This window comes from Vespa mandarinia, chromosome 5 (genome assembly GCF_050613455.1).
Source record: "Vespa mandarinia isolate Hongniang chromosome 5, ASM5061345v1, whole genome shotgun sequence".
Classification (NCBI taxonomy): domain Eukaryota; kingdom Metazoa; phylum Arthropoda; class Insecta; order Hymenoptera; family Vespidae; genus Vespa; species Vespa mandarinia.
In genome coordinates this window covers 6,911,473-6,938,510 of record NC_140814.1, presented here as the reverse complement: position 1 = coordinate 6,938,510, position 27,038 = coordinate 6,911,473, and the positions used below count along the sequence as shown (strand labels likewise).

Sequence of the window (27,038 nt, the reverse complement as noted above, 5' to 3'; positions counted from 1 at the left end):
ATAATATCGGTATGGTTGTCTAAAGAATGAACTGACCTATAAGAATATGCATAAGTTTATATTGTATGTAAACACATACTAGGGCATTCTAATACTTTCTTAGAACGCAGTATCACGATTCTTAGAGACATTGATGGATTCGATCGCTTTTTCCAGGAAAACAATTTTTGAGAAACACTTTTTGAGATTAACGCGTCGATCCACTTTGATCAATTTATTCGCATACATTCATATAATGGGTACGATCATATATATATATATATATATATATGTATATATATGTATATATTTAAGATTCATGCAGTTTATTTTTTTTTTCTTTCTTCAGAATCTTTTGTAAACAAAATTTTTTTCTCTTCTCTTTTTTCTTCTTCTTTTTCCTCAAATTTCGTAACGCCTTGAGGAGTATACTTTTAAAATGTGCTACGTCGTGGCATTCTTTGCTTTTCTTCTTGTTTTTTTTTTTTCTTTTTTTTTTTTTTTCCTTTTGGTCAACTCGTTGTCTTAATTGAAATGAATTGATCCTCGTGTTATTAATCACGAGAGTGAAATTTATTTCTCAATTTATCGATCGGAAATAACCTTTTTCTTTTTTTTTTTATTAACGTACGTACATTTCTCGCGATAAATTTTAATCGTACTCAATTTGATATAAACAAGAGAGAGAGAGAGAGAGAGAGAGAGAGAGAGAGAGAGAAAGAGAGAAAGACAGACCACGTTGATTTTTCTTTTAATATCACGAAATATCATCGAAGATATTTTCAACACTACCACATGTATCAATGTATATAACGTATGTACCTATGTAAATAGTGTATAATCCCCATAATCGTATCGTTTCATTACAAAGGACATGAGAAAAAGGAAAATGCAGTATCCGGTGACCGTCGTGTTCGTTATTTGCGAAAGGTTAGAGTCCTCCCTTTGCTTTTTTCTTTTTTTTTTTTTTTCTTTTTCGTTTTATTTTCTTTTTCTTCCTTTCGTTTTTTTCAAAACGATAACGCCAGGAGGTTGTATAGGATCACGTTCTCTTCCTTCCTTTGTACACAGAGAAAGAGACTAATCTCGAGGCGGAGGAAATAACGCACCCGCATCGTGCGGATTTATCGCCGAGAAGGAATTTATATAGCTTTCTACGAAAGCGTCATTTCTTTTTCATTCCACTCGTTTCGAAGAAAACAAAAAGGAGAGAAAGAGAGAAAAAAAGAAAGAGAGAGAGAGAGAGAGAGAGAGAGAGAAAGAGGCAGACATAGGTAAACGAGTTTGTATGAAATAATCGATATACACGTTCTTTATTTTATTTTATTTTTTATTTTTTTTTTTTATTTATTTTTTTTTTTTTTACGTACATCAATGTACGGCACAATCATGTTGACTCGCAATAATCATTGATAATTATTTCCATTTCATTTTATTACACGTTATATTTCATTTTATGACAATTTTTTTTTTTTTTTTTTCCATATTAATCTTGCATATTATTGTAAGATTTTATTTATTTTTTTCACGCGTTATCGGTTGACAAGACAACGATAACGCGTGAAATATGCAACAAGAACAATCCGAAATGTAAATGGACATCGTCGAACGAACCCGTTGCATTGTAGCTATTTTCCTAAGTGTTGTAATAGAAGCACGTGGAAAACACACGTGCATTAAACTACCTCCCTCTCTCTCTCTCTCTCTTTTTAAGCGTCTCTTTATCCAAGCATCTAGAGTTTGCCCTCTTGTTTTTCATTAAATGAGTTCTCATTTGTTCATACAAGGATGAATCATTAGCATAAGCTTATTCGAGTTGTTAGAACAAATTGTTCCGACGAAACTAATAAAAGAAATAGACGAAGTGAATTTTAAACAATGAAATTAAAGATAATAGTATCGTTTAAATTGGTGAATTAGAAAAAAGAATAATATAGATAGTCGATCGATCGATCGAAGGATCAATCGATCATTCAATTGTAATAAAAGATAAATTTATATTATTTTAACGAGGAATACGAAGCGAGCTTTTCGAGAAATTTGGAATAATAATTATTCCTACGGTTTATTCGCGTACCAACGTGAAATTTCCTATTTCACGGGGATATAGTGCTACGATCGTAATGAAGTATTTATCTCTACGTTATTAACGATCAATTTCGTTAGCCGGAAGTCTAACTATCGAACGTAAATTATTCACGGTCCAACATTACGTATATACATTTTATATATATATATATATATATATATATTTATGTGTGTGTGTATGTATCTATGCAATCATATGTTTATCTATATGTTTATATAGATATATTGTATAATACGAGAGAATCGAATGTATTTGAGGTACGCTAGATCGTACGAAATAATTATTTGCGTGAATATAAGTGTGATACGTTCGTCGATGAATTCCTTTAATACTTGATAGTAGCTGTCAATTAGTATAGGTCGGAAATAATATCGATGGAGTACAGATAGAAATATATAAATATTTAAACGATGTCAAATAATTTGCCTTAAAAATTCGATATATTGGGAAAATGTTAAGGGAGAAAATGCTATAAAGGAAATATATATAGTTAGATTGATAAAGTAAGGTTAGATGAGATTAGACGAGAACTATTTGATATAGGCTATAGGGAGGGGGGGTGGCAGGGTTATACGATGGCCACAACATTAGCCAATTTACATTTAATAAAAGTAAAATCAACGATTAAACGTTTAAAAGGGAATTTACAGACGAAGTTGAATATTTACATGGATCTTAATAAATATTCATGAGATGATAATAGAACTATAATAATGTAGATAATAGATAAAGAGAGAATGAAAATATATCTTTCGTGATGTTAAAGAGTTTTCATTGCCACATTGTATTTCTCGGACATTACCGATCAATCAATAAATTTTCTCGATGATAGATAAGTCGTGTTAATAGCATCGAATAAATGCCATATAATTGATAAATGCGTGGAAGCATAAAAAGCTTTAAACCGTGATTATTATGCATGTTTAAACTAGGTTATCGTTATTTCAGACTTTCCCCCTTTACTACTCAGTAGTATCTCCTTGAAATATAATCGAAATAGTGCAGGTTATTAAAAACTATGAATGAACGAGCGTACTTTATTATCGCTTTTGTAATTATCTTATTTCCTCTTGTTTTACGTCGTGTTCTTTTTTTTTTTTTTTTTTTTTTCTTTCTTTTGTTTCTCTTTTTTTTTTTTTTTAATCATAACTTTATATTCTTATATCTATATACTTTTCTTTTTCATTTTACCACTTAACGTAGAATCTTACCTTTTTCTATTATATCCTAGTCAGCCATTTACTTTGTGGAAGGGGGTTATGGATAGAGAATACGAAAGAGAGAGAGAGAGAGAGAGAGAGAGAGAGAGAGATAGAGAGAGACAGAGAGAAAGAAATAAAGATAGAGAGAAGTGGGAGATAGTATTTACATAAAAAGCAGTCCGTCATTTCTTCGATGAATAATTTATCACTATTAATATTCCGTTTACAAGCAATAATAGACCAAATTGTCATGCATAAAAAGCATATTTGTCTTTTACTCGTTGAAAGGAGGAAACAATGTTTACTTTCGTCATTGATGTAATAGAAAACGAATAGAAATGAAAGGGATATTTAAAAATATGATTGTATTTTATAAGGATAAAAATTCTTTTTTCTTTTCTTTTCATTTCCTTTTTTTTTCCTTTTTTTTTTTTTTTTTTTTTTTTTATATACGGTCGATCCAAGAGCGGCACAATTTGCTAGTTCCTCTCAATCGGAAGATAAAACGAGAATGCAATTAATTGTAAGCTGACACTCGTTTTGATTCGGCTCGATAAAGTTATCGATCTGTAAGATCGATCGACAGGTCGGTGCACTCTTTTTCTTTTTCTTTCCTTCGCGTTATTTCTATTTATGCGGACATGCGATTAGTTTCTTTTAAATAATGTCAATCGAATACAACGAGATTCCTTGTACGGAATCGAAGATCGAGGATCGCTTTGTGGTTAAACGGTGTCAATCGATCGTTCATGATATATAAATATCGTCGCGAAGTGTCATAATTTTATTTCAATGATATTTCTACGTTCACGATAATATCATCGTTCGTCGTGATTTTTCTCTCTTTTTTTTTTTTTTTTTTTTCTTTCTTTCTCTTTTTTTTTTTCATCTCTAAGTTAACATCTTAAATACGGGAAAGAATAAGGAACAACGAAATCGAATAAGCTTCGATTCTGATCTGATTTGTAAAATTTTCTTCAAGTTCAATTTCCCCTCTTCCGTCCCCTCCTTTTTCAATTATTTTTTCTCTACTCTTCTTCATCATTATCTTTTTCTTCTTCTTCTTCTTTTTTTTTTTTCTTCTCTTCGATCAATTTTCTCCTATCTCGTACGATTTGTACGATGTTCAAATGAAACAGAGTCACGAGGAAATAATGGATGATTATTTTGACCATCTTTTGAGTAACTTTGCGTTCATATTCACTGCTGGATCGCCCGAGCAGGACGGTTTATCGGAACTTTCAACTTCTATTTTCGTTCTCGAACGAGTATCGTCGAGAGTTGCTCTCGTTCGTACACTTGCGAAGATCTATAAAGTTATATATAACATATATATATATATATATATATATATATACACATACCTACATAAAATTTTTATATTTTTTGTAAAGTCGATAGATATATTGGATTAACCTTCATGGAATGATTAATTTCGATTTGATTACTTCCTCTCTCTCTCTCTCTCTCTCTCTCTTTTTTTGTATTATTAGAAACATAAAAAATAAATTTTCAATATATCGTTACCGATAAAAGCGATCATCGAGTTCGTTCTGAAACGATCGAAGTCTGTTTTTCATTAACGCTTTTAGTCTGTATTTGCATGAAAAGAGGGACGAGGTTTCTTACGCAAATAGTGTGTCTGTGTGTGTGTGTGTGTGTGTGTGTATGTTTGTGTAAAACGCGCTTTTAAGTGCGATGATCTAATCGCGCGCACGTCATTCACAAGTATGTCATATATCGTGACTATATACCGGTGGTATAAGTGGATGATAAACGCTTATCCATGAGGTCTTTTCTGTTCTGAGTTCAAATCGATCCCGATAGATGGAGATGGTTGGTGCAATGAAACGAGGTAACCGTTCGATCGTGATCGATAGATCAAGATCTCTACCAAGCTAAGATCTCGAACTCTAATGAAACCTTTAAACTTTCTAACGTGAAAATTATTCACGATTCTTCATTTCTTACGTAATAACGGTGACGATTATTTCAATAATAGATTCACATTTAAGTATTCAAGGAGAACTTTGATTCGTGCAGAAAATGAACGTGACTTTTTTCACAATATTTCTTTCTTTTTCTTTCTTTTTTTTTCTTTTTTTTTTTTTTTCTTTTTTTTTAAATTCCTTCTTTCTTTCTTTTTCAATTTTATCTTTGAGCACTTCAAAATTAGAGCGAGAGAGAAAGAGAGAGAAAGAGGAAGAAGCTAACAATGGAGGTCTCTTTTGTTAAATATGAAATTTATTTATTTCATTTTTCGACAATCTAGTCTGATATGAATTTTAATCTATTAGAATGTAAATTTAATTCTCTTTATTGTCTGCTACTCTAATACTTATGTATGTGGTTTGAGATTATTAAATAGAATATTAAATTAAATATGATTATACGATTATGTGTCCTACGATCTCTGTTGCAGTAATTGCACTTTTTGAAGCTTGGTTTTCCAAAAGAGAAAAAGAAAGAGAGAGAGAGAGAGAGAGAGAGAGAGAGAGAGAGAAAGAAAGAAAGAAAGAGTGAGAGGTGTTCAGACGTGAAAATTTTTCACTCTCCGCTCGGATGTTCCTCATCGCACTTTTTCCACAGCATCCAACCAGCAGCCTGAGGGTCGACGATTTTTTTTGTTTGCCGCTTTTCATCCTGGAAGAGAGAAACTCTCGGTACTTTCCCCTTTCTCTCTTTCGCATTATGAATTGCATCAACGCTCGCGTCGCAATTTATGCGCGTCGTGTGTTACCACCGGTGAAGAGAGAGACTGAGAGAGACAGAGAGAGAATGAGAAAGAGAATAAGAGAGAGAGAGAGAGAGATCAATGTACGTGAGGAAGAGAAAAAACGAAAGAAATTTCATTACCGATATAATATTTTTTCGAATAGATCCTTTAGAAAAACTTGTCCGAAATTTATTGTCAAATTTAATTACATGTAATAGAAAAATATATTTTAATATACGTGACTTTTCGATTTATATTATATATATATATATTTTTTTTTTCTTTTCTCTTTTTTTTTCTTTTTTTTTTTTTTTTTTTTTTTTTCTACGGGAAACGCATTTGGTCGAACTTTTAATAAGAAAATTTCCATCGGTGTTTGGCCTTTTACAGAAATATTCATTGAAATACGAAAAACAAAGTGGGATAAATTGAAAGAGAAAACAAAAAAGAAGAAAAGAGAGAGAGAGAGAGAGAGAGAGAGAGAGAGAGAGAGAGAGAGAGGAATTCTAATTCAATTTGCTTTTAAAAATATCACGGCGAATTGGATTATAGAGGTGGCGGCTCTCGTGCGTTCATCAGCTATTCGACGAATGACGGTGTCTATGTAGTAGAATAATCGAATGGTTGTTTATGAACAATGCGCAAAGAATTTGATGAATTCTATTTTAATTTTACTTTGGATCGTTTCTCCTTTTTCTTTTTCAATTCGTTCATTCGTTGCATCGTAATATGCTTTCATTCTATACACGTCTCGTTATCGAACGTTACCTTTTTTGAAATATTAGCTCTCTCTCTCTCTCTTACTCTCTTTTTCTTTTTTTCTTTTTTTTCTTTTTTTTCTTTTTTTCTTTTTTTTTTTTTTTCCACAAATCCGACGTTTCGAAGGCATTGCTATTTCCTTTGAATGCGTGTCAACACTTTTCCTCAAGTCTGATACGATTGGTAAACTCTTTCGTAATAAGATGCGATTCCTTAGAACGAAACTCACGTTTCTTCGTAATCGTTAAACATTTTTTTCTCCCTCCAATTTTTTTCGTCCCTCGAATAGCTCAATTCCTTCGATCAATATTTAAGTTTCGGCTTAAATTCGTTTTGATTCAATGTCGAAAATTTTTTGTTCTCTCTCTCTCTTTCTTTCTCTCTTTTATTTTTGTTTTTCGATGTTTCTTTTATATTCTCTTTTTATTCGTATTTTTGTAAAATTCATCCATTATAGGATAATTGTCAGGAATAATTCATTTTTATTATAAAAAAAGAAAAAAGAAGTATTAATAAATAAATTAAATTGAAGTAATTATCGATTTCTCTTTTTCGATGAATTTCTTCTTTGAAGCATATGTTTTCGTGAACATTCGAGAGAGCGTAGATCATCGAAAGGATCATTAATCAGTAGGAAACAGCGAACCATGACCTATACGATCACAGGAACTTAAGCCGTTCGACATTGAAGCATGTACGATTAACTCTGCTGCTCGCTGGCGCTGTCTTATTGAACGATCTGATCGATAATTCTTGGCGAATTAGCGAATTTGGTCGTAGTATTGGTTCATTGATCATCGTTTTCTTAATGGCATTCATGTAATTTATGTCATTGACGAAGATCTCATAAGATATTAGAATTATTCGTTTATTATCGATCGATCTAATCTCTCCCTTTGATCGATCTAATCTCTCCCTTCGATCGTTAAAAGCAAATTACTTTTTTCTTTTTTTTTGTCTTTTTTTCTTTTAAATCTATACAAACACACGCACACCACACACATACACACACAAAGGCACACAAATCGGATTGAAAGTTTAACCATAATCGTTCGTGCGTTTTATCTTATTTTGCATAATTTCCGAAACTTTTTATTTTCTTCATTATCCTTCTTAAATACTTCCTTCGAATTACTCAGATAAGGATGCACTTTTAGAAAGATTAGAAAGTCGCACAATTGTATTTTATTTTTCTTGTACTCCTCCCGTTCACAGGACACAAGATATATTGTCTTTCTTACAGGATTCTAATTGAAATTTATTTTTGATTTTTCCCAAGTACGAAAGAGTTTTCGGGTGTATTGAAAAAATTTACGAAGCAAAGAAAATGAAGAGAGAAGTTGAATCGGAGAATCTTATGAAAAAAAAATTGAGAACGAGAATATGCGAGAGAGAGAGAGAGAGAGAGAGAGAGAGAGAGAGAGAGGGAGAAAACATTAGAGGAAAGAGTATGTAGAAAACGTTGCATCGCGATTTTATTAAATGTACTTCTTCGCAAAAATCAACTACCTTTTTTGGACTATTTTCTTACTATTTCCTTCTCTTTCACGTTAAAATCTCTCTCTCTCTCTCTTTCTTTCTCTAACATACTTCTTATCGTTCCCAGCTCTTTGTTATCGAGGCAAAACGTACTTTCCTTCGCTCGTTCGACGACAAAATTGATGTTCGCCGAGGTGTGGTTATGGGCGCATCAGCCTTGATGAAAAGTTGGAAACTTTCAAAGTGTCTTGTAAAACGAGCTGAGAGAAAGAGAGAGAGAGAGAGAGAGAGAGAGAGAGAGAGAGAGAGAGAGCTAGCTAGATAGGTAGATAGATAGATAGATAGATAGATACATACATAGATAGATAGATAGATAAAGAAAGATAAAAAGATAGAGAGAGAGAGAGAGAAAGAGAGGTAAAGAAAGTGGAGACAGAACTTCCTTTAGTCTCTTTTCCCGTATAGTATCGTCCTATAAAATCCTTTGGATCATCAAAAGGGTCGAGTTGAGAAGAAAAGAGAAAAGAGAGCGAAGAGAAAAAAGAGCGAAGAAAAAAAAGAAAAAAAGGGAAGAAAGGGCCACCTTATCTCTCCTCGACGCGTTCACATGCCCTACGAAATTGTTTAATGGCTCGTTCTCGGTGTTATCGCCTTAACTGGGAGCAAAGAGGGGTAGGGGAGAGAAAATTTTTTACAACTCGCGAGAGTCCTTCAGTGAAATTGCTTAATGGTTTTCGCTCGATCTCGCGAGTAAGAGAAAGAGAGAGAGACAGACTGGACTTGGTCCAGTACATATATATATATATATATATATATATATATATATATATATATATATATATATACATTGAAAGTTGGATAAGCCGAAAGCCGAATAATGGTTGGTTACAGAATTAAAATAATTAACGGACTATGTTCAATTTTTAATTAAAGTTCGTTTCGCTTTGGCGAATTTCAACTCTTTTACTATATTTTCTTTTCTTTATTTTTTCTTTATTTTTTTTTTTTTCTTTTTTTTTTTTTTTAATCTTCTCATTCGACGTAGAGATTGAATGGGTCGGATTAAAGGTTGTTCTGAATACAGACATTCGTTCTCTTCATCTATCTTTCTCGTTTTCTTTCTCTATCGTTCTTTTTCTTTTTATATAGTAAAATCAAATGGTAAACAAGTATGAAGACGTGATCACAGGGCTCGTCAGCGTTGATGGAAATTTCAAAAGTTTCGAGCACGCTGTATGTACTTACGCATATATACATATATATATATATATACACACACATATATACACCTATACACATATACTTCTCAAACTATTTCTCTCTCTCTCTCTCTCTCTCTTTTTCTCTCTCTGTCTCACAACTTTTCACTAATGTCCTCCCTCGTTCTCTTTGTCATCCTTCGCGCTTTATCGTCAAAGGGAGTGCGCATCCTTCGTACTAAAGTGCATCCAGCGCGAGAGAAATGATTTATTTTGAGTTCAGTGAACTCTTTTCCTCGACACTGTAGAAAAGTTACGATCGTTGGTTAAGCTCAACGTTTATCCCCGACGATTTCGATTTTTGTTATGTTAAAATTGTATCACAAGGCGAATCACGGATACGATAATAAAACTATTACTTGATAGTCGAGCCTTGAAAAGAATTTGTAGGAAATCCCTCTGGATTGCAACAAAAAAGAAACAAGTGTAATCGTTTATTCTATTTCTTTTTTTTTTTTCACACTTTTCTCGTCAGAATAACATTGATATCTTTATGAATCCTTGTTTATATCACTCTTTCCCTTTCTTTCTTTATCGAAGAAAAATAATTGTTTTTTTTTTCTTATATATATATATATATATGTAGTATTCCCTCGATAAAAGATAACGATTGTTATAAGGGTTTATCGGAGATTCCCCGTGAAAATTTCACGCTTTCCGAGTGTCATCTTGTTTTTTCTCTTTTTCTTTTTGCTTTCTTTAAGATCGATAAAAAATAACGGAAGTTACTTAATAAATATTTCTTTCATCTCAATAAATTATCGCAATAAAGAGTTAAGTTTTTTTTTATCAATCCTTCTCGCTATTTCTCTCTCTCTCTCTCTCTCTCTCTCTCTCTATATATATATATATATATATATATATATATATATATATATATATCTTTCTCTGTCTGTCTTAATAAATCATTTTCCTACAACTTCACACGAGTCATATAATAATTAGATTTTTATCAGAATTTTTCTCTCTCTTCCTCTTTCGTTCTCTCTTCTTCTCTTTCTCTCCTAGGTAAAAGGAAAACGAGTATTTGAATACAAAGTTTCTCTTTGATACGAAGAGAACATGTTATAATAATGGAAGTGTTATCGATCTGATTCTTACTCTCTCGCTCTCTCTCTCTCTCTCTCTCTCTTTCTCTCTCTCTCTTTTTCTTTCTCTTTCTTTTTCTCTCTCTCTCTCTCTCTCTATCTATCTATCTCTCTTTTTTACATAGCACCCGCATATGTCTTATTAAGATTTTTTTGAAACGTATCAGAGGGAATAGAAAAGTATTTACAATTAGTCGATAAAATCATCTCTCTTATCGATTATAAACTTTTTAATAAACATAGTAGAATGTCGATATTTTTTTTTTTTCTTTTTTTTTTTTTTTATTTTATATCGTACCATTCGAAATTTTGTCGGATGAAAATTGAATGAGTCTATTATGGGACAACTATTTTTGATGATTGTTTTTCGGATTCATGGTTTTCGAGACTTCAGGAAACTCTGTTGTTCGGTCATCGTGTAGATTATACTTAAAACAAATTGTCGGGCATGGCTTCTTCTACATTGGCGATGCTTCAAAGCATCTCAAAGCTTGGCCAAAGTGCTTTCATAATTGTTAATAGGAAACAATTGTTGTCTCGATTAAATTCCATAGAACTATTATGAGAAAGAGAAAGAAAGAGAGAGAGAGACAGAGAGAGAGAGAGAGAGAGAAAGAGAGAAAGAGAGAAAGAATGGGAACGGTCTGTTCTGTTGACTTTTTGCTTTAAGGATACTACTCTATTTCTCTCCTCCTCTCTTTCTCTCTCTCCCTCTCTGTCTCTCTCTCTCTCTCTCTCTCTCTCTCTCTCTCTCTCTCTCTCTCTCTCTCTCTCTCTATGTATATATCTTTGCATGTCTCCCTTTACGATTTTGGCTTCCTCGATTTCTGGTTAAAGCTATTAGAACGATAACGAAGCTTTCGCAGTTGTTTTTTTTTCTTCTTCTTTTTTTTCTTTTTTTTAATTTTCTTTTTAAAAACGTACAAGAAGAGACTCGTTCCATTTTATTCTTTTTCTTTCCTTCCAACCAAGAAAAGCGGAAACAATTTCGAAACGCTTTTCATCCCTGATTACATATTTCGAGATGAGAGCTCGTGGTTGCTACTTCCTTCGACCGTTTTCATTTTTTCATCGTAAGAGAAAAATTCCTAGCGCTTTTCGATCGTTCAATTATGGAGGAAAAGGAAGAAGAGGTAGATGGTAGATAGGTAGATTGGTAGGTAGATAGATAGATATTACTGCACTGTATATCGACGTTGAAAATCTTAAGAGCCAGTCACAAGGAAGGGAGGGAGAGGCTGGGCAACTTCTTTAATCGCGTTATCGCAATTAATTAATCGTCTAGACCGTAGACGAGAGATATCTCGAGAGAAGAAGAGAGTACAGTCAAAGAGGAGTAAGAGCAAAGAAAGAGACGCGGCGAATGGGGACGAGAAAGAGAGAGAAAGAGAGAGAGAGAGAGAGAGAGAGAGAGAGAGAAAGTGGGGAGAGGGAGGTTTAAAGGGAGGTGAAAAGAGAGGAAAAAAAGAGTTCGTTTCGAAATGAATTCACCAGCGAACTCTTCTCTACGTTGGCGAAGAAGATCGACTGTCTATTTTTAACGGTCGAATCTATATTAGGGTCGCTGTACTTGGAAAGCTTGTTTCACGATCGAAGCCAAATACAGAACGCGTGCAACAATAGAAAATAGGTGTGTATCTGTATATATGCATTCAGATATATACAACGTACTACGTATACATAGAGATAGATTTTAAACAGGACACAATCACGTATAAGATAGGACGGACTTTTAATTAAGTCCTTACTCATTCTCCAAATTTGGCATCGATCTATTGACGATTTGAATTCTAATATAATTATACTCGTTTTAATTATGATCTCATTCTCTGTTTAATCAAGAATCGAAATAAGTATAGACTCTTTTTTAGATTCTTCTTTTTAAATGAATCTTTTTCTTTTCCTTATTTTTTTTTAGAAGAATCGTCAAATACTTGTTCTTTCTTCCTTTCACTATTTATCTATATATATGTATATATATATATATATATATATATATATATATATATATAGTTTATGTCGTTCCGACATAATTGGGTCACTGTGTCGAATGATCTGTATCGTCGCTTATATTCGGCACGGGTTCTCTCGCGACGACAATCAGCAGAGACTGCAGCAACTAAGGTCGCACATAATTTATATTGTATGTGTATATCCTTTGTGTATATGTACGTACACATATATACGCATATATGTATGTATGCGTTGGGAATAATCGATCTCACTGTTGTTTCCTCGGGCCTCTTCATTTTTAGTCTCGTAAATATTATCTCCCAGGTCAATTCTTAAAACTCATCTCGAATATTTCTATTCGTTTACAAAATGAAATCTCAAAGACGATTAAAAATTTTGAAGAAGTAGACCCCCTTTTTTTTTCATCATTTTTCCAAACCATTTGGCAAGACGATAGTTGGTTTGAAAGGCCTAGTTGGTCCAATTGATTTTCGACGACCACGATCCATCTATCGGTAGAATAGTCCATTCATTCGGTCGCGGAGAAAGAGAGAGAAAGAGAGAGAGAGAGAGAGAGAGAGAGAGAGAGAGAGAGAGAACGAGAGATAGAAAGCAAGTAGTCCATCTCTCTGCATTTCGCGTTCCAGCAACCTACATTCATCTCGTGCCAAGCCTGCGCTTTGGATTTTACGAATCGAGGACCGAGACGGTTATCAGTTTTAAATTCGTGCTGCCAGAGTCGCGATGTTTGCTTAGAAAAATTATTAATAGCCGGCCTACGCGATATTTTCTTCCTTTTCGTATACGCATACGCAGATTTAAGCACACGTGTGCGCGCACGCGCACGTACACTCACACTCGTACACTTTTAATGAAATAAAATGACACGTATATACACATCATCATCACTGACAATTATATCTTGAAAAGCATCAAAAAATCTTAATCCTCGGGCGTGCATTTACCAGATTCTTGCGACACATGGACGATTTTTTGTGTAGGAAGAGAAGAAGAGGATAAAGCACGACGACGACGACGACGACGACGACGACGACGACGACATCGATCGTGAAGAGTAACAGGAATTTTTGAGACTCGTCATCTTGAAGTAGAGACAGACAAATAGAGAGAAAACAGATAATCAGAGAGACATCCAGACACATAAACGAATAGAACGTAGGCGTTATAGAAACGTTAAATGTTCACCCGTTATAAAAGCAGTTAGTAGTTGGCGTCGCGACGTCCAAATCAACGTGTCCAGTTTATACCGGCTTTCACTGGTTATCCCGAACGCGTTCTCTTTCTCATCGACGTCGATGTTTTCGTGACGACGTTCATCGTCTTTCTTCGACGTCGCTGACGACAACTACGACGAAGACTACTATTAATATTACTATTACTATTACTATTACTATTACTACTACTACTACTACTATTACTACTATTACTATTATTACGACGATGTCTGTCTTGAGACTATTCGTCCTCGTGCGAACTTGGACCCATGTATAACTTCCCTCTCTCTCTCTCTCTCTCTCTCTCTCTCTCTCGATACTTATATCAGAAACGAGAAGTAGCAAGTCCAAAGGGTGAAAAAGGGGGGAAGAAGACGCCGTTGCGTAAGAGTCTGGACGTCGTCGAGCCGTCGCGACGGCGTCAGTCGTTCGAGCGCCGCCAAAGCACCACGGTACGCGGAAAATTTGTTCGAATCCTTTCCTTAAAAAGAGATAAAGAGATTTTCCCTTGGATTTTATTTCGATATATAGACCGATTGCGTTCTATTTCCTCGTCTTCGTTGGTGACGACTTTGCGTCTAGCGTAAGGGTTTTCAAGGTCGACACGAAATTCCACTTCTCTCGAGGTCGAGGAGAGACGAATTTGCGTTCAAGGTCAATAGCGTGTACCATCTGCACGGCGAACGACATCGGCGTGCTCTTTCACACTCCCACGCGCATGCGCACGCGTCATGCTCGATGCGAGTCTTCCGTCTCTCTCTCTCTCTCTCTCTCTCTCTCTCTCTCTCTCTCTCTTCCCCTCTCTCTTGTTGTACCTTTTCCATCCATTTGTTTGTATATTTTGTTTATATTCTTTCTCTCTCTCTTTCTCTCTCTCTCTCTCTCTCTCTCTTTCTCTCGCGTCTCTTCTCTTTCTGTCTTCTTTATGGTGTTTCTTATGTAGTGATCCTTTTAAGAGCAGTGATATTTATCAAATCGTGATACATATAATTATTTCAAGTCGGTGAATAATCGGAAGGATACTTTATCTACTTAAGTATTTATAAAGAAACAGATAGTATTTAAATAAAAAATAAATCAATTGTTTTTCAACGATACTTCCATTAATCTAACATATGAGCTTTTAGAAAGTTTGATGACAGATTTAGTTTTTATACGAGACGAATAATAATTTGTTAAAGAATTTTGAATAATATTCGTTTTGGCATTAATGCGTTTTGTGCCAGGAAGGTAATATCTTGAAAGAAGGAAGATATTAATATCACATTTGGATTGCGTCGATCATATAGCTCAATGTTGACCGCTTTTTCGACTGAACGCGGTTATATACTAGGAGAGCTATCGCCTTTAAGACTACTCCGAGACTCCTTCTTCTCTCTTCTCTACTTCTCTTGACTTATCCTCATTTATTACTTCAGAAATACCGCAGTCATCGTAAAGTCTTACGTTATTCTTTGAAAGAGAAAAAGGAGAAGGAAAAAAAAAATAAAACAAACGGGGAAAAAAAAAGAAAAAAACCAAAAAAAAAAAAAAAAAAAAAGAAAAGACATGCATTCATTGAATCTCATTCATAATTGATAAATCATTGGAGTTCGGATTAATTTACGTTTCGAGCATAATTTAATTTACAAGAATGCATTATTTCTCTATGAATCTTCGAAAATTCTCTCCTTCTCTCTCTCTCTCTCCACGTGTTTTCTTTTTTTTTTTTTTTTTCTGCGAAAGAAAAAGAAAAGAAGGAAGGAAGAGAAAGGAATCAAATGAAAAGGGAAGAAAATAAAGGAAAATAGAAACGGTGTAGTAAGCTCGTGATTTTTTTGGGGATAGGAATATTCCAGATATTTTTGGTCGAGTGTCGTCGATGCATAAATACAGTTTAGCGAAGGGACCGAACGAAAATGGAAATTTCGAATCGATCGCGTTCGAAGGCGTCTTTCATCATCGACGAGATGTGTCCGGGCGGTTTTGCCGATGCGACATTTTCCTCCTTTGTTCTGGCACGAAAAGCCGCAGGTACGTGTCAGGCATCGAAATTGAGCGCGATAGAATTCAAATTGATGGAGGAAACTATACGATACTCTGTTGTGTTGCCGGTGTCACATCGATAGACGGTAGCCATTTATTATCGGATTGTCATATGTATATACGTATGTTCGTCTTAATCCACGTCGAATTATTTATAACCATTTTATATTACCTTCACCCTTCGTCGTTGTCGTGTTTTATGATTTATCGATTTAAGATTAACGTGTATCACGTAGAAGCGTTAGATAATTTTCTAACGAATAAAAACCTTTTCGATATTCAAAGCAACGAAAATTTTCATCGATTTTCTTCGATTTTCAAAAGCACGATTTCGCGCACGGCACTTATTATATCGCATGAGAGAAGAAGAAGAAAGGACGAATGAAAAGGAAAGAAAGAAAGAAAGAAAGAAAGAAAGAAATAAAAGAAGAAGACAAACGAAAGGAAAAGAAAAGAAAAGAAAATAAAAAAGAAAGTTCTTGGAAGACGAACTATTTTCCTTTTGTTCTTACTTCGATCAATAGAAAAAGAGACCGAATTGAGAAATTTCCTCGTATATTCCAAGTGATCGCAATTCTTACATAATCGAGAGTTCGATTTGATTTCAAAAATGAGAAGGATTTCCATGAGAATTTCAAAATGGAAGAACTTAGAGAAGTTAGTTAATTTAATAGATATTGTTTCGAATTCGATCGAATAGTTTCTTATATCTCTCGTATAATTATTAAAAGATTTTTAATTATTACTTTTGATATCATCATTCAAAGGAAGTAAGTGATAAAGATTGTCAATTATTTTTTCCCCTCGTTCATTTACTTATATTTTATATTATCTTGTATAGTTCTGTTTTCGTAATATTTTCTTTCTCTTTTATTCCTCTTTAAATTTAATTTTAGAATTCTCTTAAAATTTTTTTTCTTACGTTTCGACATTTAACAACGCTGAGCAACGATCGTTCATTAATATTGTATAGATTGGATCATTGAAATTCGTAGGTGTATGATTCTTCGAAAGGATCGATATATAGTCTAAATCAAATAGGATATTTCTATGAAATTGACGGCTTTGTGCCAGGAACGTCGTTGAGGAAGTATACGCGATGATCATTCGGGAAACTCTTTGTGTGACGCGCGTCGTGCATTGGAAACGAGGAAACTGGACGCTTGTATACGAAGACGCCTCGGACTACTAGGCATCTTATCTTGTCGCGACCATGGTATAAAAGATAGCGTCTTTGAACAGGTGTCTCCAGTAATTGGTGACTATCGTGAGAACGCGATTAACTTGGCACACGACCACCGGTTTTCTTCAATGTGATTTATCGATCTATATATATATATACATATATATCTATATCTATCTCTTTCTCTTTCTCCATCTTTAATACGTTTTCATCATTCGTACGAGACAAGATCGATTTAATAATAATTTTCGATCATTGAGATCATTGAACGTCCTTTTTGAATTACTTTACGTGATTTACCTACGTTAAAATTAATTCCGAAAAAAATTTCCAAATAATCAAAGTGATCGTGAGAGATCGTGAAAAAAAGGATAGATAGATAATATTGTGTCGGTGCGTAAGGGTGCGAGAGTGACATCTGTTTGACGTCGCGAGGGACACTTATGAAGGGGTTTGACTCCGTACCGAAACTCAGTGTCGATCAGATTAAATATATTTGGGACATCGATTGGAAGCAGTAGCCGTGCCAAGGTACGTCTTATCCTGGATATATGGATCATCGTCATATATCTTCATCGTCATCAATTACTACTACGACTATCACTAATACTGCTACTACTATTACTACTATTATTACTACTACTACTATTATTGCTAATATCACCACCACTATTACTAACAGTAATTATGCTTTTACATACCGGATAAAAGCAGATAGGGACAGATAGAATTGCACCGAATTCACCGACGAAATTATGTACTACTTCTAGCCAGATTATTACGAAATCTTTGCGTTTAATATTGCGATATTCTTGGATTCGTTTGATGCGATTGTTATTATTATTATTATTATTATAATTATTATTATATTTTTATTATTGGTATCAAAGATTAATTTTATTATATATATATTTTCATGTATATCGGATGGAACTAATATCTCTCATATCGGTCCTTTTTAATATATATATATATATATATATATATATATATATATATATATATTACGAATATAATATATATTCGTAAGAGAATATTATGACTTTAAAAATAATACGACTTTATTTTGAGATTCTTTTTCTTTCGCACGTATATATTCAAATATCGGCTATTTGATATCGGGGGTTCCTTTGATCGACGGCTCGTATCAATTGATATTGGACAGGATTTCTATCATCTATACAGAGTAAGGCTTTAGAATTGCTAGAGACACATATTGAGCCTGCCTTAAAGTATCGACTCCGATTCTCTCTCGTCGTCTTTGACAGGTCTCGCGTGCATGTTTCTTATTAATCTGTCGATCTACGGACACGCGAATAGAAGAGGCTTTTCGAATTAATATGATTCCACGAGGACGAAGAGGCAATAACGAAAACTCGATGTAACTATTTGTGTATATCTTGAGAATGTGACGGGAGATGAAGAAGCAAAAAAAAAAAAAAAAAAAGAAAAAAAAGAAAAATGAAATTTGAATTTCACTGTCTTGACAGAACGTCAAAGTAATGACAATTACTCTTTCTAAATCTTACTGATAGAAAATCGGCAATTCTTTCGCGTTGATGTTTCTTGTAATCTCGAATCATGTTTCGATATCAATATTGCCTGTCAAAACCATCTTCCTTTTTCCTCCCTATCTGTTTCTCTCGGAAGACAATGTCCTATCTATCTTGATGATTCATGAGGAAAATGGAAAAGAAAAGAAAAGAAAGGAAAAGAAAAAAAAAAAAGAAAGAAAGAAATAAATAAATAAATCGAAAAGTCCGTGTTACTATTAATAGCGCGTTTTCCCTTTAACTGATCGTAAAATTTAATTTGCATAGAAGTTGTCGAAGCGAGAAAGTAAGAAAAAAAAAGAAAAAAGAAAAAAAAAAATAAAAGAAAATGTACAAAACTAATGACGAATGTTAAAGGAACGAGACACTTTCTTGCATTATTTTGTATTTACCGTATTTATCAACGAAGCATCTCGATACTCGGAACAGTTCGAGATAATGTTGCATGATGTTGCTGAATTAAATCGTTACTTGTGATTTTCCACATGTGAATGTACGTAAGAGCTCGACTTATCGAAAAGATAAGGACCCCCCCCGTTGTTATTTATTTTTATTTGATTTTTAAACATAAAAATAAAGAAAGAGTTAAGAGTTGAAGAGAAATATTTCTTTCCGTGTTTACCAATTTTTTTGCTCTTTTTTTTTTCTTTTTTTTTTTTTCAAATGTGACTAACCTTCGTAAAGAAAAAGAAACTATATAACACTAATCAGGGTACAAACGAATGAAACATGTTCCATAGATAGATAAATAGATATATATATATATATATATATATATATATATATATATATATATATAGAGAGAGAGAGAGAGAGAGAGAGAGAGAAACATCTTATATCAAAGGACAGCGTAGCCCGGAGTTTGATATCCGGATAACAAGATCGATAAAAGTTGTTTGTGAAGTGACTCAAAAGTAATCGGATATTGCGCCGTGCAATAATGTGTATATCAATCTATATGCATAAGTTAGTTGGGATTTTTATTGCACAATTTATATAGTGACTTGTTCTAATTCGATTGGACGTTCCTATTTCTTTTTTTTTTCTCCTCAAGAAACAATAATTTCATTTAACTGATCCTTGTTTGGATTCATGAAAATGTTGATTGTCTTGCATTAAAAGATTATGTATGTAACAAGGTTTCGTTTTTTTTTTTTTTTTTTTTTTATCAGTTAAATTCTAAAATTAATCAACAATTTTAAACGTGAAATGTCGAGAATTTTCATGAGAAAGAGGGAGAGAGAGAGAGAGAGAGAGAGAGAGAGAGAGCGAGAAATAGAGAGAATGTGTCCTTTGTCATTTGTGATATCTCGATGGTTAGATAGAACGCGAAACGTGGGATTGGGGAAGACCGAGGCATAGATTTTCACGGATTCATAGATGTGCGCTCTCACGTTGATTCGCATAACAGCATTAAACTCGAAACTCCGGTAACCTGATTGGATGGTCTGCAAGTCGGATATAGTTAGTACTGTCTACTGTACGATGGATTTTCTGCTGCTCTACCACCACTGATGAGATGCTCTACCGCTATCAGCTAATCCTCTTTTGTCGAACGAATATCTTCCCTGATTTCTCTTCCATCCTGAGCTAGGGAAGTACCCTAATAAAACGTTTCCGTCGTTAATCGAAACACCTTCTTCATGTACAGGATTCGTGGTAGGATCTGACTTTAGTAGCGTCTTAATCTGTTCCTTCGTGAACTCGTATTTCTTTTTTCGTTTAAACTCTTCTTTACGTGCTGTCGAATCACCGAAATAAAACAACTGGGAAAGTTTTAAGGGTACAATTACGCTACCTCGAATGATCTTTCTAGTTTTTACTTTCTCTTTTTTCTCTCTCTCTCTCTCTCTCTCTCTCTCTTTTTGTTGCAATCTTTTCGTTGAAATAATTCCTTGTTGAAACATAAGGGTATAAGTCCCGAGTAATTTAACAGTACGGAATACAAAGTGGTTAGATTAATGGTAAGTCCATCGGGCGTGAAACAAGCTATATATGTATGCGTATGCGTCTCGTGAAAGCTTGTTAGTCTGTCGGCATCTTGAGGTTGACCCGTGCGGTCCACTATCCGTACCCGAAAACTCGTTTCTCGGCTTTTCTCACTGTCGTATGTATTTTCCTGGTTTGTTTCTCTCGGAAGAATAACGTAGATTGTGTTCTCTTTCTTTTGGCTCTCACGTCGAGATACTTTTTAAATCTCGGAGGACTACATTTCCAAATTTTTTTCTTTTTTTTTTTTCTTTTTAAGGCGAGAATAATCCAACGAAATAATCCTTTCTTTTTCTCTTTTGCTTCCTTTATTTTATTTTTATTCGAGTAATTTATCGTTAAATCAAATTTTTTCTTTATACAGCTGATATGATTGTTTGCAAAAAAAAAAAAAAAAAAAAAAAAAAAGAAAAAAAAAGAAGAAGAAGAAGAAAGAAAGAAAAAAGAAAGAATATATTTTTAGTTTAATTTCGATATTTGATATTTTTAAAACTTTTCGAGTGTACCTGATGTTCTCTTTGTTTTCTTTGGCTTTTCCCACTTTGCTTTTTAATCTTATCGAGAACGAAATGGGCTGATTGTTGTTAAATATATTGCAATATAGCTGATAGGATATAATGTCGATTTCAATCGCAACGACTTAACGTCGTTGGAGTTTGATAAAATTGTCTATGAATGGTTACGTATCGATTATATAATCTATATTGTTATTATTTTTATCTTGCTCTTTGTAAAAAAAATTATTTGCAGTAATTCACAGAGTATACTTCACATTGACGCGATAATTCTTTTTTTATTACATCAAGTTGGAACACAATTGATTGAGGAAATCCCGATGACATTTAAACTTAGAGAGACGCAAATCTTTGCGGATTATTTCAGAAAATCTATATATATATATATATATATATATATATTCCTGCGTTTTGTCTCGCACGATTTTCAGATTCATGCCAACAAACGGTACGTAATACGATGTGATATATATGTATGATATATATATACATATATGTATACGATGATATTATTTCGAAGCAACAAACTTGAATTTTTTTGTTCGCAAGAGAAAGAAGCAATCGATCTTACAATAGGGATTTAGTATCGATTATATTATTGTTTCGATAAAATCGATCGAATTTTTCATTCGTTATCCTCGTCGTATTATTTACTTTATATATCTGTATATGATATTTTTTCTTTTTCTTTTTTATTTATTTATTTATTTATTTATTTATTTTTTTCCTCCTTTCCGTGCAAACAATGATTGAGTTTTCACGTTGTAAGCATCCGCAAGTATGTACCAAAAGCGATATCGAAGACCGAAACCGTACTTCCGTACGCTCCATATATCTCGAACGTGCGAATTTATGTTCGAAAGTACTTTGACCGCGAAGGATTACACTGCAGCTCTCCTGAGAAAGAGAAAGAAGGATGGATAGATGAAAAGGTGGTAGAGGGGTAGAGAGTACACCGTAGAAATTAGTTTTCGAGCTTAATGGAGTTTCGAGAGCGTGGCAAGGTGCTCTACGTATTCCCTCGAGTGAGAAAAAAGGACTAAAGAGAGAGAGAGAGAGAGAGAGAGAGAGAGAGAGAGAGAGAGAGAGAGATGGAGAAAGATAAAGACAAAGTGAAAGAACAACGAACGTTATCCAAGTTTTGTCATTTTTACAATTAACTCCGATTTTTCACTCAAAGTGTTTCGTGCGTTCTCTGATAGAGTTTCCGCTTGGGAAGGAATTTTGATTTTTAACAGATACTATACGACGGCCGTATTATGCGAATTTTTATAAGAAGGCGTATGAATAAATTGGATTTAACGAAATCTCTTTTTTCCATTGAATTCAAAATATTAAATTTTCTATCATCGTTAAAAATGAGAAACGATTAGTTCGACATTACGTTTTAAGATTCATCGTGATTTCGTTATAATATGTACTTAACGATAATCGGGATTGTTATCGTATCGACGTGATATTACGATTACAAAATTGCTTATTAACTTATGCGAACGAAGATTTTAGTAAAAAAATTTTTTTAATCTCTTTTTCCTTCATTTTTCTTTTTCTTTCTTTTTTTTTTTTTTTTTTCTTTTTTTTCTAAATTAAAAATTAATCATAATTTTATCTTTTCCCATCAAATGATCGTGATTCAGGCGACAAGAAAAATCAATTTTGTTACTATTTGTTATTATTTGTTTATATATTTATTAGAGATTGCAGAAAATTTACGGGGGGGGGGGAATTATACAAACGTGTTGTATAGTAAAGACTATAAACAAAAATTTTAAACAATTTCTCAATCATTTGATGTATGTATCGTTAGATAATATTGACACTTTTAAAGCTTTTATTTTTGTACGACAAAAGAGAGAAAGATAGGTAAATAGGAAGTTATTTATCTCTTTATTTATTTATTTTTATGCTCTTAACAAAAGTAACCAATAAAATATGATTTACTCATGCTCTAATATATTCAGTTCATATATAAAAGATAGAGTTTGATATTCATAGAGACGAGAAGAGTGAGAGAGAGAGAGAGTAAAGAGAGAATGAAGAGAGAGAGGGAGAGAGAGAGAGAGAGAGAGAGAGAGAGAGTAAAGAGAAAAAAAAAGATAAAATAGTTTAGCACAAGGAAAGGCTTTAATGGCACGTCTGTCGCAACGCCCTTTATTATGGACCGCGACAAAACGCGGCAAATGCGTCTCCTTATCAGTCGGGCGGCTTCTTCCGCTCGACTTCCGCTTTGACGATCTCACCGATGATTTACGAGCATAGAAAGAGAATAAAACGAAGAATAGAAGACGCAACGATGCTACTGACTTGGTAACACTTCAAAAAAAAAAAAAAAAAAAAAAAAAAAAAAACGAGTAGCATTCTTTACGTTACGTTATGGAATTTACTGTACTATATCGAATGTGAAAGAGAGGTAAAGAGGGGAAGGTAAAAGGAAATTTTATAAGTTCGTTCGAAGATGAGGGTGTCTACGACGAGGAAAAGATTTCATCTTGGACAAAGAAAATTTATTGGATTTGCGAATAAGTACTTTCTTATTCTTTTTTTCCTCTCATAGTGTAAAATGGAATAATTTAAAAAAGAGGTAAAGGAATAGAGAGCGTGCGAGAGAGAGAGAGGGAGAGAGATGTTCTCATGAGATAGCTCAGAGCACGAAAGATTCAATATATTCCTCGTTTTAATCTCGCGAGACAAGATAATAGAAGGATGATGAAAGATGTCGGATCGTTTGACGAGACGTCTCTCGTAAAAGTAGCAACGCGATATACATCGCCGATCGTATAAGTGTACTCTTTGATAAACATACGATTTTTATTGTCGATAGTCGCGTCGAGATAATTTTAATATATACGCTAAGAGATAGCCTACCTTTTAATTCAGTCAAAGTATTATAGACCGATCCGAGTGTCATTAAAATTGAACTTTTTGATCGTTCCTCTCGATTCTATATAGTTATACATTGATATTTCTTTTCCTATTAATTCAATATTTTTACGTAGAACGTGAAAATCTTTTCATCTTTCTGACTAACCAAAGTGATCTTTCAAGGACTTTACGTAGTTATATCTTGTGACGTCGAATAGATTCGATTTCTTGACTGACTCTATAATTAACCCCCATTTCCTTATGGATCAAAAAGTTCATACTATAATCTAACATTTCGGAATGGCAAACATGATAACATTTCAAGTCGTATAAAATCTAAATTCGAACTAGAGTAATACTTTTCGACGAGGAATAAGCCTTGTGGAATGGTTCTCGAGGGTGGAAAGTTTCATACGATAGGATCGATTAATTAGTATATACAACCGATGAGTATCTGGTCAGTAGGCAGGCGATCGTGTATTTGTGTATTCGGGTATTCGCAGAAGGCAAATGTGTGATTTAGTAGATAATGACCGAAGCAAATAGAGGTGCATGTTGGTACAGTTGTACTTAATTACCGGTATACAATAGTATTGTAATAATTCACGCGTTTGTTGTTCATTACCTAACGTAGACTCGATTGCTCTGCGTAGATCATTCTAATAACGATTATCTGTTAATCTATGTTTTTTCTTTTTTTTCTTCTTTCTATCTGTCTATTACCTTTACTCGGCCTATATTTTTTTATATTTTTATTTACAGAGTTGTTAACTGAGAATGCGCAATGACACAGCGAATTTATCAGTGGTCCACGAGTCCAAGGGAGGCACCGCAGACTATCCAAATGGAGCCCCCAAAATCTCACCGCCCAGAAAAAATCCTCTCGAGGTGTAAGTAATCTCTTTTGTTTTTATTTTTATTTTTATCTTTTTTTTTTATCTTTTATTTTCTTTTTTTTTTTCCTTCTTCTTCTTAACAAAAAAGCAAAAAAAAAAAAAAAAAAAAAAAGAAAAAAAAAGAAAAAAAAAACATATATTTTTCTCACTCTCAATCGTGGTCTTATTTAAACTTTTCGATCTTAGATATCGTACGTTCTCCACGAGAAACCGCGATATCGATATCTATCGTTAATCGATCATATTCTCGACAAGTCGTTGGGATTATTGCATTGTAATTAATAATTATTTATCGATCCTAAATTTAACTCTTTTTCTTTTTCTTTTTTTTTTTTATCCTACTGATTTGCGCCGGTCTTATATATACTTTTGTTTTACCGACGAATATTCTTTATCTCGACGTTATAACTAAATAAGAATCGTATTAGCCGTTGTTCTTACGAAAGGAAAGGTTATCAGAGAGAGAGAGAGAGAGAGAGAGAGAGAGAGAGAGAGAGAGAGAGAGAGAGAGAGAGGATGAACTTTTATTTTTTTTTTTTTTTTGTACGTAGGTATTTGAAATTTAAATGCAAAATGTTTCGTTTATTATTTTGCTCTTATGAAAAAGTAAAAAAAAATGGTACACATTTATAAGAATACCGTCCTCTCTCTCCTCTCTCTCTCTCTCTCTCTCTCTCTCTCGTATAAAGTCAAGAAAGTTATTTCTGTTGGGTGATAAAACGTGTGAGTCGAATGGGATGAGATGGGCTGGGCTAGGGTGAGGTGGGGTGAGGGGTGAGGAGAACCGAGAAGAGATAGAAAGTCTAATCGCGTCTCACTGTCAATTCACATTCTTCGTGATCCAGCTCGTTCGCGCTTGGAATCGATCTAAGGCTTTGAAAAGGGAGCTTTTCAAGGAAAAGAGCTTTTTCCTGACTTTTAATATGACCGAATAAAAGATATTTCCCTTTTTGCTAATACATGCAAGAGGTAAAGTTATCTGGGAGTGATCGTTTATCGAAACGAGAATGGAGAAAAAAAAAAATATTAGTATTCGGGAATTCCGATGTGATACATAAAAATTGTCTTTTCTTTCGATTACATAAGGTGATTCGTTGTAACTTGATTATTTCGTAATATAAATTTGTTCGTCTTCCTTTTAATATTTTTTTTTTATCCTAAATATATTTATAAACAATTTTTTTACGAGCACGATTCTAGTAATAATTCTTGCAAAATTATTTTCATCATTTCGGATACAAAATATATATATATATATATATATATATATATATATATATTTTAATGGAGGAAAGGTGATTACGTTATACGATTCACCCTATATACGCGATATCGTGCACGCACACGTATGCACGTGTACATTTAACGCGTATCGTCGATCGTAGATTCGATGCAGGAGTTTCGAACTGCAATTACGTTGCTAATGGAAGTCCCTGAGGGTAGAATCTCGACAGACGTTTCGTAAAGTATCTCTCTCTCTCTCTCTCTCTCTCTCTCTCTCTCTCTCTCTCTCTTTCATTTTATACATTCATCTTACTTGCACTCTCACGAAAGGAATTCATGTGGAAGTCGACAAACGCAGCACGTGAAGCAGGAAAACTTCTTTCCTTCGACTAGTAAGACTTCGACTCTTTGTCGCTTTTCGCGTTTCGATCGTCTCACAACGAATGATTTATGTTTCCGAAAGAATCGGCCATTCCGTGATCGTTTGTTATGAACGCTTTTCTCTTAAGGCGTGTCAACAGAGTGTTGAAGAAAGCTCGATTGATAAAAAGGGAACATTCGACGTGATAAATTATCTCTCTTTCTTTTTAATAGAAAAATTCAGTTCTTTCTTCTCTCTCTCTCTCTCTCCCATTCTCTCTCTCTCTCTCTTTCTTCAATGTTACTTCATTTACCTTTCCCCAATTTTATGGATACAATAGTAAATTTCTTCTTCTTCTTCTTTTTCTTTTTCTTCTTCTTCTTTTTTTTTTTTTTCTTTTTTTCTTTCTTCTTTTTCTTTCTTGCACACTTAACGATGTCATCAACTCAGAATACATTTCCGCCGATCGGGAAATCTTCTAGGTCGATTAAAATTTCAAATTTGAGATTCCTCTTTCCTCGTACCTCTTCTTCTCCTATTTTCTTCCTCTTTACTCTTGCGCTCACTCATTTCCAATTTACCGCAAAAGACCTACTTGATTTTCCAAAAGGCCCACCTAAATTCAGGACTCGAATACCTAATTTTCACATATACGTATGTAGATATATATA

At 33.7% G+C, this 27,038-nt stretch overlaps 1 protein-coding gene and 1 long non-coding RNA gene across 9 annotated transcripts in view; one reads left to right on the top strand and one right to left on the bottom strand.

The window, feature by feature from the left end:
* The window catches only part of Mdr49 (Multi drug resistance 49), a 67,083-nt gene that overhangs the window by 17,098 nt on the left and 22,947 nt on the right, over nt 1-27,038 (top strand). For 6 of the 8 annotated variants that reach the window (XM_085657071.1, XM_035867092.2, XM_035867093.2 and 3 more), the window contains one exon: nt 24,649-24,776. In XM_085657071.1, the coding sequence (XP_085513197.1) occupies nt 24,671-24,776 (106 nt within the window). In that variant the 5' untranslated portion in view covers nt 24,649-24,670. Of the gene's footprint in view, nt 1-16,816; nt 17,499-24,648; nt 24,777-27,038 lie in introns of those variants that run through there. The other 2 variants (XM_035867094.2, XM_035867096.2) reach the window with 2 other exon arrangements.
* Nucleotides 10,825-13,989, bottom strand: LOC118441984 (uncharacterized). The gene is made up of 2 exons (XR_004838281.2): nt 13,731-13,989; nt 10,825-13,626 (listed from the first exon to the last, which is right to left on the bottom strand). It is a non-coding gene; the product is annotated as an uncharacterized LOC118441984 (long non-coding RNA).